At 34.2% G+C, this 16,689-nt stretch overlaps 1 protein-coding gene across 1 annotated transcript in view; it reads left to right on the top strand.

The window, feature by feature from the left end:
* Positions 1–16,689, top strand: part of SHOC1 (shortage in chiasmata 1) — a 77,735-nt gene that overhangs the window by 30,226 nt on the left and 30,820 nt on the right. The window contains exons 10-15 of the mRNA XM_008707945.2: positions 2,794–2,888; positions 3,628–3,870; positions 8,386–8,802; positions 10,488–10,604; positions 11,576–11,752; positions 14,777–14,881. Coding sequence (XP_008706167.2) covers positions 2,794–2,888; positions 3,628–3,870; positions 8,386–8,802; positions 10,488–10,604; positions 11,576–11,752; positions 14,777–14,881 — 1,154 coding nt within the window. The remainder of the gene's footprint in view (positions 1–2,793; positions 2,889–3,627; positions 3,871–8,385; positions 8,803–10,487; positions 10,605–11,575; positions 11,753–14,776; positions 14,882–16,689) is intronic.

The following is a 16,689-nucleotide window of genomic DNA, read 5'->3' as shown; positions in this document are numbered from 1 at the left end:
ACCAAGTATTGATCCACAAATCTGTTCAATACCCCATTGTCACTGCACAGAATGGTCTGTAATCTCAGAATTGATATTGCAAGGCTGGATCATTGTATTCTAGTTTGAGGCAAAATTGTATAGCTTAATGGCCCAGCAACTTTGCCCTCCGGTGGAATCTGAGATAGCTTTGGTTGCTATCTTCTACCATGTGGCATACATGTAACTTAATGTGTCCTAAGTTAGATTAGTCTGCTATCCTGGAATTGTCATTCCATTCCCGTGCTCTTACACCAGTTACAAAACTAGGAGCATAACCAGCACAGCTCTTTCTTCCCCACTGTAGTCCTGAAACTAAATGAGTCCTAAAATAATACATTTTCAGGAAAATTACAAGAAAGTCTACAAGTCTCTAATGAATTGTTCCCAGAATGGGTGTTGTGGGAGCTGAGTACTGAGTTTTGAGTTTTTAGCTATGATTGGCTGATCTGTCAAATGAGAATTCTGTTGGATATTTGGGAGCAACTGGAACAACTCATCACTAGCTGCTCAGGTTTCTACTAATGATCTCAGGAAGGTGTCACAGCACACAATGGAGGAGCCTGGTATTGAGGGCCCCAGTTACCTTCATCTTCTGGCAAAGAATTGTGTCATTTGGGGAATAAATCTGTGATATACAAAACTCTACCATGAACCAGAACTGCCCATATCAGATATGAACTCTAAAAAATCTCATGGAACAAATACAGAAACTACTTATAATTTGTTTAAATACTTTTAGTCCCTTTGCTGAGGGGCAGATGTTTATTTGCAGGACCTGTACTGTCTTTTCTAGTGCTCTTTTACTCCATATACCCTAATCCATCTGTTAAGGCAGATTTGCAATCAGAAACAGAAACTAGCAGAAATTAGTACAATCTTGAATTTCAATCTGATATTACAAGCATTTACTTAACTATCATAAACTCCTGTTAATCACACAAGTGATATATCTACTTATTGTTGTAACTCAACTATCTAATTAGAATTTATGAAACTTAAGTCTTATTTATGTATTATGATTTGGCTAAGTTAGAACAAAAAAGCATTTTAAAATTAGCCAAATGTTCTAGGGCCATCTAAAACAACTTAAAGAGGTCATCTCATCACTGCTATATTCATTAGCAAGAGGTAAATCACTTCTGTTTGGTTTATGAATATGAACACCTTAAAATTCCTATCTTAAAAATGGATTTTCACCTCAACTGTGAATCTAAAAGGAAAGAAAAAAATGTTAAAATAAAAAAACAACAGAAGGGAAAAATAATATGTAATGTTACTGTACTCTTAATTTGCTTTTATGTCCCCAATTACTTTTATTTCAGAACACAACATTTTGGCTGGAAATATATCCAGTTAACAAATATTTTGGGTACTTACCACATGTCAAACTCTGCTAGATTTTATGGAGCTAAAAAGAAAAGCCTGTGTAGCACCAGACTTTGTTTCTACACTGATTACTGAATTGTGAACATATTTTTATATATGACCTAAGAATATATCAAATTCAGACATGTCTTCAGAAAGTTCCATTAAGATTAAGAGTATTTGTTTATATTATGGCCTCCTATTGGACTTGGCTTGCCTTCCTTTTGCTTTAAAGTAATTGCCTATAATCTGAGGTGTCTGCTTGTCAAAGAAATCTTGGTAAGGTTCAAGAATTATCTAGAATCTCACAGTTTGCCCCCTCTTCCTAGATTTTGGGTTATGTAGGTAAATTGGATAGCTTAGACATAAAACAGCTTTCTGCTGCCTAGGACTGTGAACTCAACTAGCAGTACTTATAAGTAGCATGCTCACATATGTTCTATATGAACAGAGAAACAGAATACAATTAATTCTTGCCTTGGAATGAGAGGTTTGGGGGCATAGATTAAGGGGTTTGTGGATTAATGTTATCTTCTCTATCAAGGCTAGTAACTTCATAGCTACTGATAAGCTGTGATTTACACTAATTGTCATGCATCTTTCTTCCTTTCTCTTCCTAGCACCTCAAAACACACAAACAGACATACATCACTCATTCACACACCCACTAAGATTGAAGGACCTGAACTAAATTTTAGCGCTAAACTCTTACCTTCCTAAGAAAGTAGAGCAGACAGAACTTTTTCATAATTCTGACCCTCAGCCAGTAGAGGCTCCAGAATTTGTTTAGAATGGACTTGGGGGACAGCAATTTTGTAAAAAATTTGTGTTAAAGCGACTGTTTTGTATGGAAAGCACATTAATTTTACTTAAATTATATTTTTAATTTAAAAAATAACCAGTATAACCAGTGGCTTATAGGGTTGATGTTGGCACACTTCATGGAAGGAAGTGCTAAAATCCTCCTGAATCAGCCTCCTTTGGCTCCAGGTTTCGTTGAGGGACAGAGAGGTAGGAATTAAGGTATAGGCAAGCAGGAGCAATTAAGAGGCTAACAAATTGCCAAAACTTCCAAGGGGAGGAAAATTAAGTGTATGAAATTTGGTCTATGAAACTCTCTACTTCAGTTTACACATTTATAGAGTAAATTTTTCACTTGCTTTTGAATGTAAAAAAATACTTAGAAAAATAATTTTCTTAAAATAAAATTTTATTACATGATGTGATGAGCACTGGGTGTTATATGCAACTAATGAATCACTGAACGCTACATCAAAAACTAATGATGTACTACTATATGTTGACTAATTGAATTTAAATTTTTAAAAAAGAAGAAAATAATAAAATTTTATTATACAAGAAGTCTCAATATTATTAATATATTAGGCTTTAACTCCTCTTTTTCAGTAGTTTGCTTACCGCTGAGGAATCAGTTAGCAAAAACTGGATGGTGTGGCAGTTAGAAAGCTGCAGAAGCTCATTGAAACCATTTTTGCTCACAGGTAAAGATTAATTGATTTTGAAGGCTAAACAAAAAGTAAAGGTGAGAAGGTATAATTAGTAGAAATGTATTGTCAGCTTTATTATTTTTTTATTATTGTTACTGTCATTATAAAAAACACAGTTCCAAAATTAGGATTTTAGAATTTTTCATCTTAATTTTGGGTTGATGCTTATAATGCAGATAATAATTTGAGTAGTTATGCTATTTCAGTTCCTCCATACATTATGATTTGTTATTATTTAGGTTAAAAGTAATGAGGTGGACATCTCTGTGCCACAATATCTAGGATGATAGTCATCATAAAATCTGATCAAATATATCTTCTAGTTTAGGTTCATATTAATAAAATAGAATTTCAAATTTAATAAATCTAACTTTAATTCTTCAAAATGTTATCAAATGTATTAATTTAGTAATTACTAAAATGTTCAAACAAAATAATGGTTATATCTCCTAGTAAATATTAGAATAATTTTAACTTTATGATATTTCCACAGTTTAAAATAAATCCCTTATGTGACTTCTATTGCTATAATATTCTGGACTTTTACAAGTACTAGTGTCTTGAAGACAAAATACTAGCTATATAACTTCAAATTTCACTTTTTTCCCCAATGTGTGAAAATCTATTTTATAAGGAATTTTCAGTGTGGTTCTGTTTATTTTGTTTTTCATCTCTTTTGCCCTATGAACTGTTTCTATTTGTTTTTGGTTTGTTTTTGTTTTTGTTTTTTAAGTGCCAAGGACTGAAGAGCCCAACAGTCAATATTCTGCTATGGATTTGAAAAAGATATTTTCTATTGAAGAAGAAAGGCTTGTAGTTAATCCTGTAAGCACAGAGTGGTGGGAAAAAGGAAGACTAAATCTGAAAGAGGCAGAAACTTTGGAACATCTGAATACATATTTGTGTCATGATGATCTATCTTCTGATGATACTAAAATGGAGATATTTTTGCCAATAAAAGTGCTTCAATTAGAATGTAAGTATGCAATAGTAAATATCACTTGTGTGAATTTTTCAGAATGAGAAAATGTTAGATACTGGCTTTCCATTAGGTGATTGGGAAAATAAAACTAAATTCCAGCATTCAGTATTAGACCTGGCTCTGTCAGAATTTATAACTTTGAGCTCCACTCAGCCCCATTTTGTTCCTTGAAAAAAATGAGGACGTTTGACTAGCTCATCCTAAAATCCTTTGTTGTTCTAAAATTCTATAGTCTCAGTTTTTAAATTTCTAGCCATTTTCAATTAAAGTGACTTTGTTTGTTTTTATAAATGATTAATTACTAGCCCAGTGTTTATTTACATCAGACTAGACTCAAAGCAGCGCTGTTATTTTTCATCTGACAGGTGAACTCTGGGTGTTTAATTATATCTAGTAACCTCTCCGTAACAGTAGATAATCTTCCTTTGTTTCCAAAGAGTTTACTCAGTTAACATTTTTTACTTATACAATTTAAGGCGGCAAAAATGTGTTTTGAGTATCTATCTTTTGAGTTATTTTGGTTGTTATATATGGCATTATAATAAATGGAACACACTTATTCTGAATTACATCTTTTTGAAGTATATATGGATTGTTTTTATTTTTTTATTTTTTTTTTAAAGATTTTATTTATTTGACAGAGAGAGAGAGACAGCCAGCGAGAGAGGGAACACAAGCAGGGGGAGTGGGAGAGGAAGAAGCAGCCACCCAGCAAAGCAGGGAGCCCAATGTGGGGCTCGATCCCAGGACCCTGGGATCATGCCCTGAACCGAAGGCAGACGCTTAACAACTGAGCCACCCAGGCGCCCCTGGATTGTTTTTTAAAGTCAGTTTGTGCAATAGCTTTAGATCTTAAAGAAGTTGGGAAAGTTCACTTTTAGTTTATTATAGACTAAATAAATATATTTAAAAATGCATTTTAGAAATTATTATGTGTGTTGGGAGACTGCTCTAAGGAGATGGGAACTGGGGCAAGAATTGTTATCAGCAAGAGATGTCTCAAAGACAGAAGACAGAGGGCTTTGGTAGAAAGGAAAATAGACTATGTCAAGGAAATGTACACCAGTCTATCTATCCTAAGGCCCAGGTGGGTATTCGGGTAGAAGAAGAATTTTAAAAGAGATTAAGTCAGATTGCTAGATAAAGAAAAGGGAGAGGAAGATTTTATGGGGTCTTCAAATATCCAGAATAATGTATTAAATCTGTAAGACTATGTAAAGTCTTTATTATGATATGTAACTATTTTGAGGTTAAAATAAAACATATAATTCATTTTGACATCTGACAGAATTATGATGATAGTTTAATTATGAAGTTTAAAAAGCAATAACTGAAAAAATAATAAAAAGCAAGAACTATATCAGAAGCTCATTGCCAGGTTGTCAGGATAGGGTTTATTAAACACAGAGAAGTAGAAGAAAATAATCAGAAAAGGGAAATAATAAATAGTTCCTATTTGCCTGCTAAACATACCAGGATATCTCTAGAAAATATCTCAGAGGTTGCTAATTGGTAACCTCTGGTCCTAGTCAGCCCACATATTATTGACCCATATAGTGTTTTAATTAGTTACCAACATTTATAGTTTTGGGGGTTGCAGATAAATGATCTGTATTTTGAGCTTGTTTTTAAAAATTCCAAAAACCAGACCCATACTCTTATATGGCAACAATTTGTTGGAACCAATAGCAGCTCACCACTTTAGACAGGCCATTAATAGCTCACCCACCTCCAGTTCACCATAGTTCCCAGCACTCATAAATTGAAACCAGGTGTTAGTTAGCATTTAGCATTACTCTTGCACTTTTGTCTTACATTTAGTATAGTTAGGAGGGAAGTAAAATGTTTCTTAAACCAGTATCTCTAATAAAAGGAAAAACAAAAAAATTACAGACTACGTTTGGAAGAAAAAACTCAAAATTTATATTCCTAAAGATTATGATTTAAGCACTGGCCATATACTTCATTCATTTACATACCTTATTTATCTGGCTCCTAGACATTTAAGTTTTTCTCAAACATTATAAGGCATAATTTACATAAATAAAATGTACCCATTCTAACTGTACAGTTTTATGCATTGTAACAAATGTGCATACCAATGAAACAACCCCCACAATTAGGATATGGAATATTTTTTATGTGTTTTTATTTAAATTCAATTAATTAACATATAATGTAGTATTGGTTTCAGAGGTACAGGCCTGTGATTTATCAGTCTTATATTATACCCAGTGCTCATTACATCACACGCCCTCCTTAATGTCCATCACCCAGTTACTCCATCCTTCCACCCCCCCTCCCCTGCAGCAACCCTCAGTTTGTTTCTTATGATTAAGAGTCTCTTATGGATTGTCTTCCTCTCTGGTTTTGTCTTGTTTTATTTTTAACTCTCTTCCCCTATGATCCTCTGTTTTGTTTCTTAAATTCCACATATCAGTGAGATCATATGATAATTTTCTTTCTCTGATTGACTTATTTTGCTTTGCATAATACCCTCTAGTTCCAGCCATGTCATTGCAAATGGCAAGATTTCATTTTTGATGGCTGCGTAATATTCCGTTCTGTATGCATATATACATATACATATATACATACACATATATACATATATATACATATACCTTATCTTCTTTATCCAAGGATATAGAATATTTCTATCACCAAAAAAGTTCCCTGTGCCCCTTTGCATTCTGTAGTCATTACCATTCCTCTCTTCTTCTAACCTTTACCTCTGATGCCAGGTCAGATCCACTGGTCTACTTTCTGTCACTATGTATTAGTTTGCCTTGTTCTAGAATTTCGTTTATGGAATCATATAGTAACTCTTTTGTGTCAGACTTCTTCCACTCAGCATAACACTTTTGAGATTCATTTATGATGTTATGTGTATGACTAGTTCATTTCTTATTACTGAGGAATTTTTCATATCGGTGTACCCCAGTTTGCTTATCAACTCTCCTGGATTTATTTCCCAGATTTTTACTATTAGGAAAAAATTTTCTATAATATTCGTATAAAAGTCTTTTTGTGGGCATATGTTATCATTTCTCTTGAGTGAATGTCTATGAATATAATTACTGAGTCTTATGGTAGGTATATATTTAACTTCATGAGAAACTGCTAAAGGGGTACCTGGGTGGCTCACTCAGTTAAGTGTCTGCCTTCAGCTCAGGTCATGATCCCAGGGTCCTGGGATCAAGCCCTGCATCAGGCTCCCTGCTCAGTGGGGAGCCTGCTTCTCTCTCTCTGGGAGTGAACTCCGAGAGCTCATGCTGTCTCTCACTGTCTCTCTCACCTATCTCTGTCTCTGTCTCTTTCTCTCAAATAAATAAATAAAATCTTAAAAAAAAACAAACTACTGAATTGTTTTCCAAAGTGGTTGTACCATTGTGCATTCACATTAGCAATGTGTAAGAGTTCCAGTTACTCTATATCCTTGTCAACAGTTGGTATTGACAGTCTTTAATTTTAGCCATTCTAATGGGTGTGTTGTGGTATCTCATTGCAGTTTTAATTTGTATTTTCTTGATGACTAATGATGATGAACATCATTTTACCTGGTCGTTGGCCATTTGTATATCTTCCCTTAAAAAATATATTATGGGTCGCCTGGGTGACTCAGTTGGTTAAGTGTCTGACTCTTGGTTTCGACTCAGGTCATGATCTCATGGGTCATGAGACAGAGCCCCAGGGACCAGGCTGCATGCTGAGCAGGGAGTCTGCTTGAATATTCTCTCCCTCTGCCCCTCCCCCTACTTGTTTACATACCATACAATTTATCCATTTAAAGTATACCATTCAATGGTTTTAGTATATTCACAGAATTGTAATCATCACCACAAAAAATTTTAGAACATATTTCTCATCCCCCAAAAGAAATACTGTACCCATTAGGAGTCACTTCCCGTTTTCCCCAGCTATGGAACCACTAATCTATTTTCTGTCTCTATAGATTTTTCTTATAAATGGAATCATACAATATGTGGTCTTTTGTGATTGGCTTCTTTCATTTAGAATGTTTTCAAGATTCATCCATGTTGCAGTATGTACATATCTTATGTGAAGTATTGTTCAAATATTTTGTCAAATTTTAAGTTAGCTTTCTTTTTAAATATGAAGCCAAAAGAGTTCTTTTTGTATATTGGATACAGTCCTTTTTCAAGTATATGTATTGCAAATATATTCTTCTGGTCTGTGGATTGCTTGGTACCTAAGGTTTTGATCTTTAGAGTTAATTACAAGCCTATTGGCAATAAGGCTTTTCTGGAATTCTTTCTTTGCTTGGTAACCTAGCCTCAGGATTAAGAAAAAGAGGTGCTGAATTTTTGCCCTTTTTAAAAATTTATTTTATTCAGGCCAAAACTGATTTTCAAAGCAATAAACAAAGTACTTCTAAGGATCAAACTATATTAATAAGAACTTACAAATAAAAGTTACTCTAATACACTAGTAGAACACTCATTTATGCATGGCAGTCATTTGGATATTTTTATTTTCTGTTTTCAGCATGGCTAGAACATAAAAGTTGTTCCTCACCTATTGTACTTACTAATGAGAAGTCTACAAATGATCATTTATTACTTCCACAAAAGATTTCATCTCCAGCAGAAGAAATACCAGACCTGTGTTTTTCTGATGACAATTCATCTGTTAAACAACCAACAAAAGAAGAAAAACCAAAGAATGATCTAGAACTAGTTTATAGAATAAGCCAAAATAAAGAAAATGAAGATTACTTGGAACTTGACTGTGCAGTACCATCTATTGAATCATCTTCCTCTCCAAAAATTGAAAAACCATCTTTTAAACATGGTAAAAAATGGGAGAATGATTTGGATCTTTTGAGTGACTTTATTATGCTGCGAAATAAATATAAGACTTGCACCTCAAAGACCGAAGTCACAGGAAGTAAAGAAAATGATGGTGGGTAATTTAGCAATATTTTGGCACAGATATGATAGCTTTAGGGACTAAATGTATAATTTATTACAGAAGGTAAGAAAATTTAAAGCTCTTTTGAATAGAATATATTCTTTTTCAAAGTCAAAGAAAACGTTGTTCATGCATGATACTTATTGAGTATGGAGATAGATGTGGCTGTTTAGATAAAGACATAGATATGTATTTTCCAAAAAATTTAAAAGTACATTTGAACTTGTAAGAAAAGCCACTATTTGTAAAACTTGCTTTCTGCAACTTGGCCACAGAGTCAGTATTTCTAACTTTTATTGATCATTCTGCCATTCTTTTTTCTCTTTTAGCTGACAGTTCTCAGTATTACATTTTAATGTGTACTTAAGAACACTTTGCCCATTTGATTACTTATTACTCTTCTTAAATTTACCGAAGAGTTTCTGTGTGAGTTGTAACTGTTTTACGTTCACTACTTATAACCATCAAAGGTAGTACGTGTCATATCATTTCATTTCTGGTAAAGAAACAATAGGTATTCTAGAATATGTTTGACATACGTTACCCAGAAGGATTAAGTACAAAAATAGTTATGTGTGAGAGTTACGGCATAGTTAGGTCTTACAGTCTCATATGTTATTAACATGCAATGCTGCTATTTAGTTAGTAAGCCCATTTGATCTCAAACTAAGCTCCTTCTCAAGCTTAGCCTTTATTAGTAACAGAGGTAATATTTTGGTATATATTTTACTTCTTGCCTTATTTTATAGTTAATTCAGGGGCAAGAAAGAATGTTACAACTTACTAGGCCCCCTCAAAAACTCTAGTAATTAGTATTTAATCCTAGCTATTCCAATTATTTATAGTTAATTAAAAGTATACTTGAAAATAATAACATAATCTAGTTTAGGATATTTTACTCCATTATTTTTCACCATGTATTTAAAACTCATATATTAAAATGTTTTAAGATGGTGTTGTGTTTCTAAAATTACCCTGTAATCATATTATTAATAGATAACATTGCTATCTAGTAAATATAAGTAACTATAAATAAATTAGTTATATATGTATTTGTAATCCTCTACAATACTTACGAAAGAAGGAAGAAACTGACATTTGTTGAATGTTGTATGCAGGGACTAAAATACATATTAGAGATAAAAATGATACCATTGCTGACCTTGAGAAGCTTACAACATGGTAGACTAGGCTTATAGAAAATGCCTGAGAACAGAAGGGTGAGTGGTAAGAACTGACCCAATTAAGAAAGGATGGAGCCAGGGAGGGCTTGGGGCATAGGAAAGAATTAGTAGCAGGAGGAGGGATATGTGGAAAGTCACAGAGAAATGAAATTGAGCTGTTTGGGCCTTTTAGGTATCAGGAACTATACTTAGTGTTTAATCCTTATAACAATATTCAAAATAGGTATGTTTATCTATATTTTACATATGAAGACACTGAAGCTAGTGTCAGAACCTAGACTGAAACAGTGATTCGATGCCAAGATTCTTCCCGTTATTGCCATTCAGCACTGTGCAACATCCATTGACCTGAATAGTTGTTCAATTTAATACTGACGTGTTTCAAGAAAGAACTTTAACAATTGTGATCATATTACATGAAAACATTTTAAGTAAAGCAACATTAAGTTTCCCTGAATAATGCAAATTAATATTTTTTATTAGAATTTCAAGATGAAGAACATTGTTTGACTCTTCAGGAAGAAAGTCCTCCTGTTTGTACTAATAAAGCCATAGAGAAAATAAATCAGGATAAGGGAGTGGATAATGTCATTAAAATTCAAGCGTCAGGTATGCTGTATGCTTTAAAAATACATTCAAATTAAGTAAATTTGAAAGCCCTTTCCTGAGTATCTAGGACATACCTGCTTTTCCATGTAATTTTCTTCACTTGTTTCAGATGTTTCTTCGTTCCATTCCTACTTTTAAGATATTCCCACACCTGAACACCCCATTCACTGCTTCTGCCCCTTTCCATTGCCCTAATCCAGTCCACTCGCTGTTACTTCTTCCTTCATTTAAACTGCTGCTTCCTTAAATTCATCAGACAGGAAACTGCAGCTACTCAGACTCTTCTGCCCAGTCAGAAAAAATGAACTGCTGTGGCTTACTCCCTCTGTTCTCTTACCCACCCTCAGGGTGATGTTAAAAAAGCTATTATTGTTTCCTATACTGATTAAAATTTTTGCTTCTGCTGTGAAGAAGAATATTCTTTGACTCCTAAAGAATAGCCTGCTTAAGAACATCATGCTCATTATTAAAATCAATAAGGAAATATGACACTCGTTTTTAATATCTTTTCATTTTTTTGGTTTAGTTTTATTTATGACCTTTAGCTGATAATGAAAATCTTAAAGTATTGATATTCTGGTGAAAACTAGAAACAATTTGTCATTGTGGTAAATTTGTTCAGCTTAAGGTTGTAAGCTAATTGTGGAGGGAAAAGAAAAAAAAATATGTGATCTCTTTATATGGCTCTTCACACTTCCATGCCAAGTTAGTTACTGAATAAGTATTTTCTAACAAGCAGGATAACCATAAAATTATACAAATTCTACAGAGGGTTTTTGTTTTGTTTTGTCGTTATTAGTTTATTTAGAATAAATATCCTAAAATGAACCTCTATATAATCTCATGATTTTTAACTCAGAAAATAATTTGGATGTAGTTCAGTCTTCCATGAAGTGACATGTTTAATTGGTTTATCAAAAAGAGCATGCCATCCTTAAAAAACACTATCTTTAATGCTTTTATTTTCACAGACAGCCAGTGCCAAGCATTCTGTCTCCTAGAAGCAGCAGCTACTCCTATCCTAAAAAAACTTGTATGCCTCTGTACTCTGCCTACAGCTAATTGGACATTTGCCACTGTCATTTTTGACCAAACAAGGTTCCTCTTAAAGGAACAAGAAAAAGTAATAAGTGATGCTATTCAGCAAGGTGAGTACAAATAAAAGTCATATTATTTAAAAGGATAAAAATGTATGGGTTGTTGTATCAAATGAGTAAAAATTGAATATAGAAGGTATAGAAATTAGTCATGGATGAAGGCATAACTTTAATTCAGAATATGACACCCATAAACTAATACTGGAGGGTCAGCTAAGTAAGGAGAAAAAGGTAACAAAATCATCGGCATTGCTTCTCAATAATGCTCCTAATTGGCATATATTACTTGACAGATCCTATTGCAAAAACCAAATTAACCCTATTATTGTTAACATCTGAACCACCTAGTTCCCTCCCAAATTAGGGGGAAGGTCAAAAAATAGATTAACTAAAGTCATTCCTGGACTTTTCTTCTGGCCAAGATGGAGTAAGAGGGCCAGAAGGATTTACCCTACTTTCAGGGAAAAAAAAAAGAAAAGATAAAGACAAAATACATGAAACCAGTTAAGATCCTAGGCTTCAGGCAGTGAAACACAGTGATTCTCGAGAGATGGGAAACAAGTAAGGTGAGCCCTACCATTGCCCTAGCTTACTGCCTTGAAAGAGTCGCCAGGCCATAGCACAGGAAGCGGTAGTAGGGGCAGAGCCCAGTGGATGATCTGTGTTGAGGAAACAGAACTCAGAGTCCAGGGAGACCAAGGCAGCTAGAGTTCAAAGGATAGAATATGAGAGAGAGAGCTTCACACAGAGTATTGAGCAGAGTACTGATCAGAGTGTATGTGAGGAAACCACCTGAGGTTGGGGAAGCAAACCATCTGAAAGGATTAGAGGGAGTAGTACTCTGCACTCACACAGGGCAGGGAGTAATGCCTGCTCTGATCAGCTAGATTAGAAAAACTCATAATTTGTGGGACACCTAACATGGTAAAATTCATAATGTCTGGCATCCAGTCAAAGATTATCAGGCATGACAAGGGATAGGAAAACATAACTCATAATAAGAATAATCCATCAAAGCAAACTCAGAACTAACAAAGATGTTAGCAATATTAGAGAAAGGCACTGAAACTTCTTATAACTCTGTTCCATATGTTCAGTAAGTTAGAGACATAAAAAAGACAGAAATGAAAATATGATGTATGAGATGAAAAATGCACTGGCTTAATGGCAGAGTAAATATTGCAGAAGAAAAGATTAGTAGACTTGAAGCCATAGCAATAGAAACTATTCCAAAATAAAACACGGGTAGATAAAATAATCTGAAAAAAAAAAAAAAAGAAGAAGAAGAGGAAGAAAGAAAAGAGCATCAGTGTGCTGTGAAACAACTTCAAATAGCCTGACATAATAGTAAGTGAAGTTCTCAAAGGAGAGGCAGAGGGGGGAAAGACACGTTGCATACGGAAAGCAAAGATAAGGATGACGCAATTTCTTGTCAGAAGTAATACAAGTGAAAAAAAAAATTAAAATATTTGAAGAAATAGTGACTGAAAGGAAATATTTGAAGAAATAGTGACGGAAAGGTTTCCAAACTTAGTTAAGAACTACAAACCCACAGATCCAAGAAACTTAGTGAACCCCAAGCATGAGAAGCATAATGAAACTACATCAAGTCATACCATAGTCAAATTGCTCAAAACTGGTAGTAAAGAGAAAATTGTAGGAGCAGCCAGAGGGGGGAAAGACACGTTGCATAAGGAAAGCAAAGATAAGGATGACGCAATTTCTTGTCAGAAGTAATACAAGTGAAAAGACAGTGGAGTAAAATCTTTAAAATACCGAAAGAAGGGGTGCCTGGGTGGCTTAGCCGGTTGAGTAACCGAGTCTTGATTTTAGCTCAGGTCATGATCTCAGGGTCCTGGGATTGAGCCCTGCATCTGGCTCTGCATTTAGCTGGGAGTCTGCTTGAGGTTCCCTCTCTCCCTCTGCCCCTCCCCCACTTTCTCTCTCTCTCTCTCTCTCTCTCTCTTTCTCTCTCTCAAATAAATAAATCTTTAAAAAATAAAATGAATTACTGAAAGAAAAAATCCTAGTTTTCTATACTAGGCAAAAATATATTATGAAAGCAAAGGTGAAATAAAGATGTTTTCATACATACAAAAGCTGAAAGAATTCATCAGCTGCAGACCTGCACTATAAGAGATGTTCAAGAAATGTTCTCCTAAAGAAAGAAGAAAAATAATACCAAATCTGGCTTCTTTGCCCTGTTCTTATCCCTTCCAAGTCATGACTGAGTTGTTTCTGCAAGTCCTTATGGGAGCTGGATATACTACCCATAAATGGTTCTCCTGTTGCCTCTTTGTTCCCAGTAACTACTTCATATTTGCCTTGATCTTTATTGATTGATTAGATGAGCAGTTTTCAAAATTTTTAGCAGAACTTTTTGTACAAATAAATATTTCATGGGATACCACTATATAAAACAGAGAAAAGTAGAGCTTTTCTGGTTGAATCAGGGCAATGGGCCTAAATTCCTATCTTCTTTGTTTCACTTTTGCACACAGTAAAATCCAATCTATTATCTTCAAAAAGCTCTAGAACTATATGGAACACATTAAGTAGATAATTGGCCTGTCCCTGTGAATGTATCTCTTGTTTGAGTCATATTTGGACAATTATTCCCAGGTGTCTCTACCTCCATTTCAAGGTATTGCTTTATGTTATGATCACCCATCTTTATCTTCACCAACCGGCAAGTTATGAGTTTAATTTTCTTCTTGTTTTATAACTGGGAATCACTGATCTTTTTTCTTACCCAAAGTGGGAAAGCAACAAGAGTATGAGCACTAAGGTTAGCCGTCTGGGTTTGAATGCCAGCTCCATCGTTTGTTCACATATTGACCTTGGACAGTTACTGAACCTTGTTCAGACTATTTCCTCATCCAAAAAATGAGCCTCATAATAAACTTGTCTGACAGGGTTATCATTATAGATTCAGTGAAATAACCAGCATACATACAGCCCGGCAATAGTAAGCACCTGATAATGAGTGTTAACTATTATTGTTAAGCATTCTGATACATATTCTATAATTATGATGTATATCTTATGTTTTTAAATATGTTTCTGCTTGCTTAGGTACAAATAATGAAAAAGAAATGACGTTCAAGCATGCTGCTGTCTTACATCTTCTGGTAACAATTAGAGATGTCCTTTTAACATGTAGCTTGGACACAGCATTGGGTTAGTGGGAGAAATTTTTATTTCCCTTTTTCTTCCTATTGAAATATTTCATCTGAAATAACTTTTACTTTTCTGAAAAAGATCTACCTTATAAGAAATTATGTAGCCTCTTTTACTTCCACACTATACATTATATACATTTTGACATAATTACAATAGAATATATTTTTTATTCTGCCTGTATTCTTTAAAAGAAATCATTTGTAACAAATACCATCACTTAGAAAAATAGGTTTAGAATTCTCTAATCTAGGCCTGAGTTATAATGGCCTAAACAAATTTGATGCTATAATCATTGTCATGCACTACTTTTTAATGTAAGGTGATATTTTGCCATGTACATTTTAGGTCTTCTTTGAATGTTTGTGGCTTTGAATCTTTGCTAGGTGAATATATATAACTAATATAACCAAATTATTAGTAGCAAGATATTTTGCTATTTCTTTTTTAGTTTTGCCTATAAATTAGGATATGAATTACTGGAGGAATAAAAATCAAGCTATTTTGAATACATTGGAAAATTTAAAGATTTTAAAAATTTTTGTAACCTATCAAAATCATTTAAATATCTGTCTCAATACATTACTGCTTTAGGCTCCTTATTGCAGGATTATTTAGACTTGCTTAATAATGGTATGCTTATAGAATTATTTTATAATTTAGAATTTCTAGAACCTATTTAAAATATAAAGTGAAAATAATTTTAGTCTGATCTGTGACCCAGAGGTTTTGTTTTATAACTGTGACCCAGACAAGTATTTCTCTAATCCAAGGTTTTGATAAGTACTGAAAAGCAGTGAATTACAACTGTACTCCCTCTACAGCACTGGGAGTTATAATATTTGGCCAAGTATTATATTAGTATTATCTGGCCAACTATTATAACTAAATTACAGCTACCTTTAGAAAGCCCGACATGGTGCTTTTCCTTTCCACTCCAATTAAACTACTTGGGTGTTGATACTGGATTGGGTTGTTTTACCTCCATCCTCAGACAAGTATGGATTGAGGGCTCTCGCCCTAGTTTACAGTACCTGAAATTGGTATAAGGGTGTAATATTACACGCCCTTCTATTTAGTCACATGTCTTCATTGTACTTTTCAGGCTTCCATAAAAGATCCTCAGTTCTATCTAAAGCGAGGCTGATTGTTAAAGTGTAATGTAAGTCAAATGTCAGAATCTAGAATATCTGAGCTCCTAGTGCTGTAAAGAGAGTGCAGTTGTGATTCACTGCTGCTCAGTACTTATTGGTATTAGAGAGTTAGAATTAGAGAAATAATATTTACGGAGGATTGCTTGAGGTATATGCACTTTTAAGTACTCTTACAATCTACCCTAGATTAGGTGAGACCATTAAGAACTATGTACTTGGGCTGAATTATTTTTGCTCCTCAAAGAAATACTTTCACCAAATCAAACTTGGTCATTGCTGTTTGGCCACCTTGAGGAATACTATGAAAGTAAAATCCTTGTTGGAAAATGAACTTCTTAATAAGCCCTATATACCAAGCCATAAGGAATAACCTAGCCACCTTGGACATTTTTAGTGGAGAGATTTCTCACTCCTCTAAACCTCTCAAAATCAAAGAGTGAGTTAGATTGTCCTCTTTTCTTCTTCTCTGCATAGTGGGAGAGAAAGAAATGTCCATGGGGGTCTGGCTGTCTGCCCTGCCTCCTTCCAGAATTCTGTATTTTTCTCCCAGCTTCTAGTTTGCTACCTCTCCCAAGTTAGCAGGTTAATGAGTTTCAAGACTAAAGGTATAGAGTTTCACTTCTGGGCTTTAACCCAGAAATAAATTCAGTATTG

Source organism: Ursus maritimus, unplaced genomic scaffold, assembly GCF_017311325.1.
Source record: "Ursus maritimus isolate PB19 unplaced genomic scaffold, ASM1731132v1 scaffold_17, whole genome shotgun sequence".
In the NCBI taxonomy this organism is placed as follows: domain Eukaryota; kingdom Metazoa; phylum Chordata; class Mammalia; order Carnivora; family Ursidae; genus Ursus; species Ursus maritimus.
The sequence above is the reverse complement of the archived record's forward strand: the minus strand, read 5'-3'. Positions and strand labels throughout refer to the sequence as shown.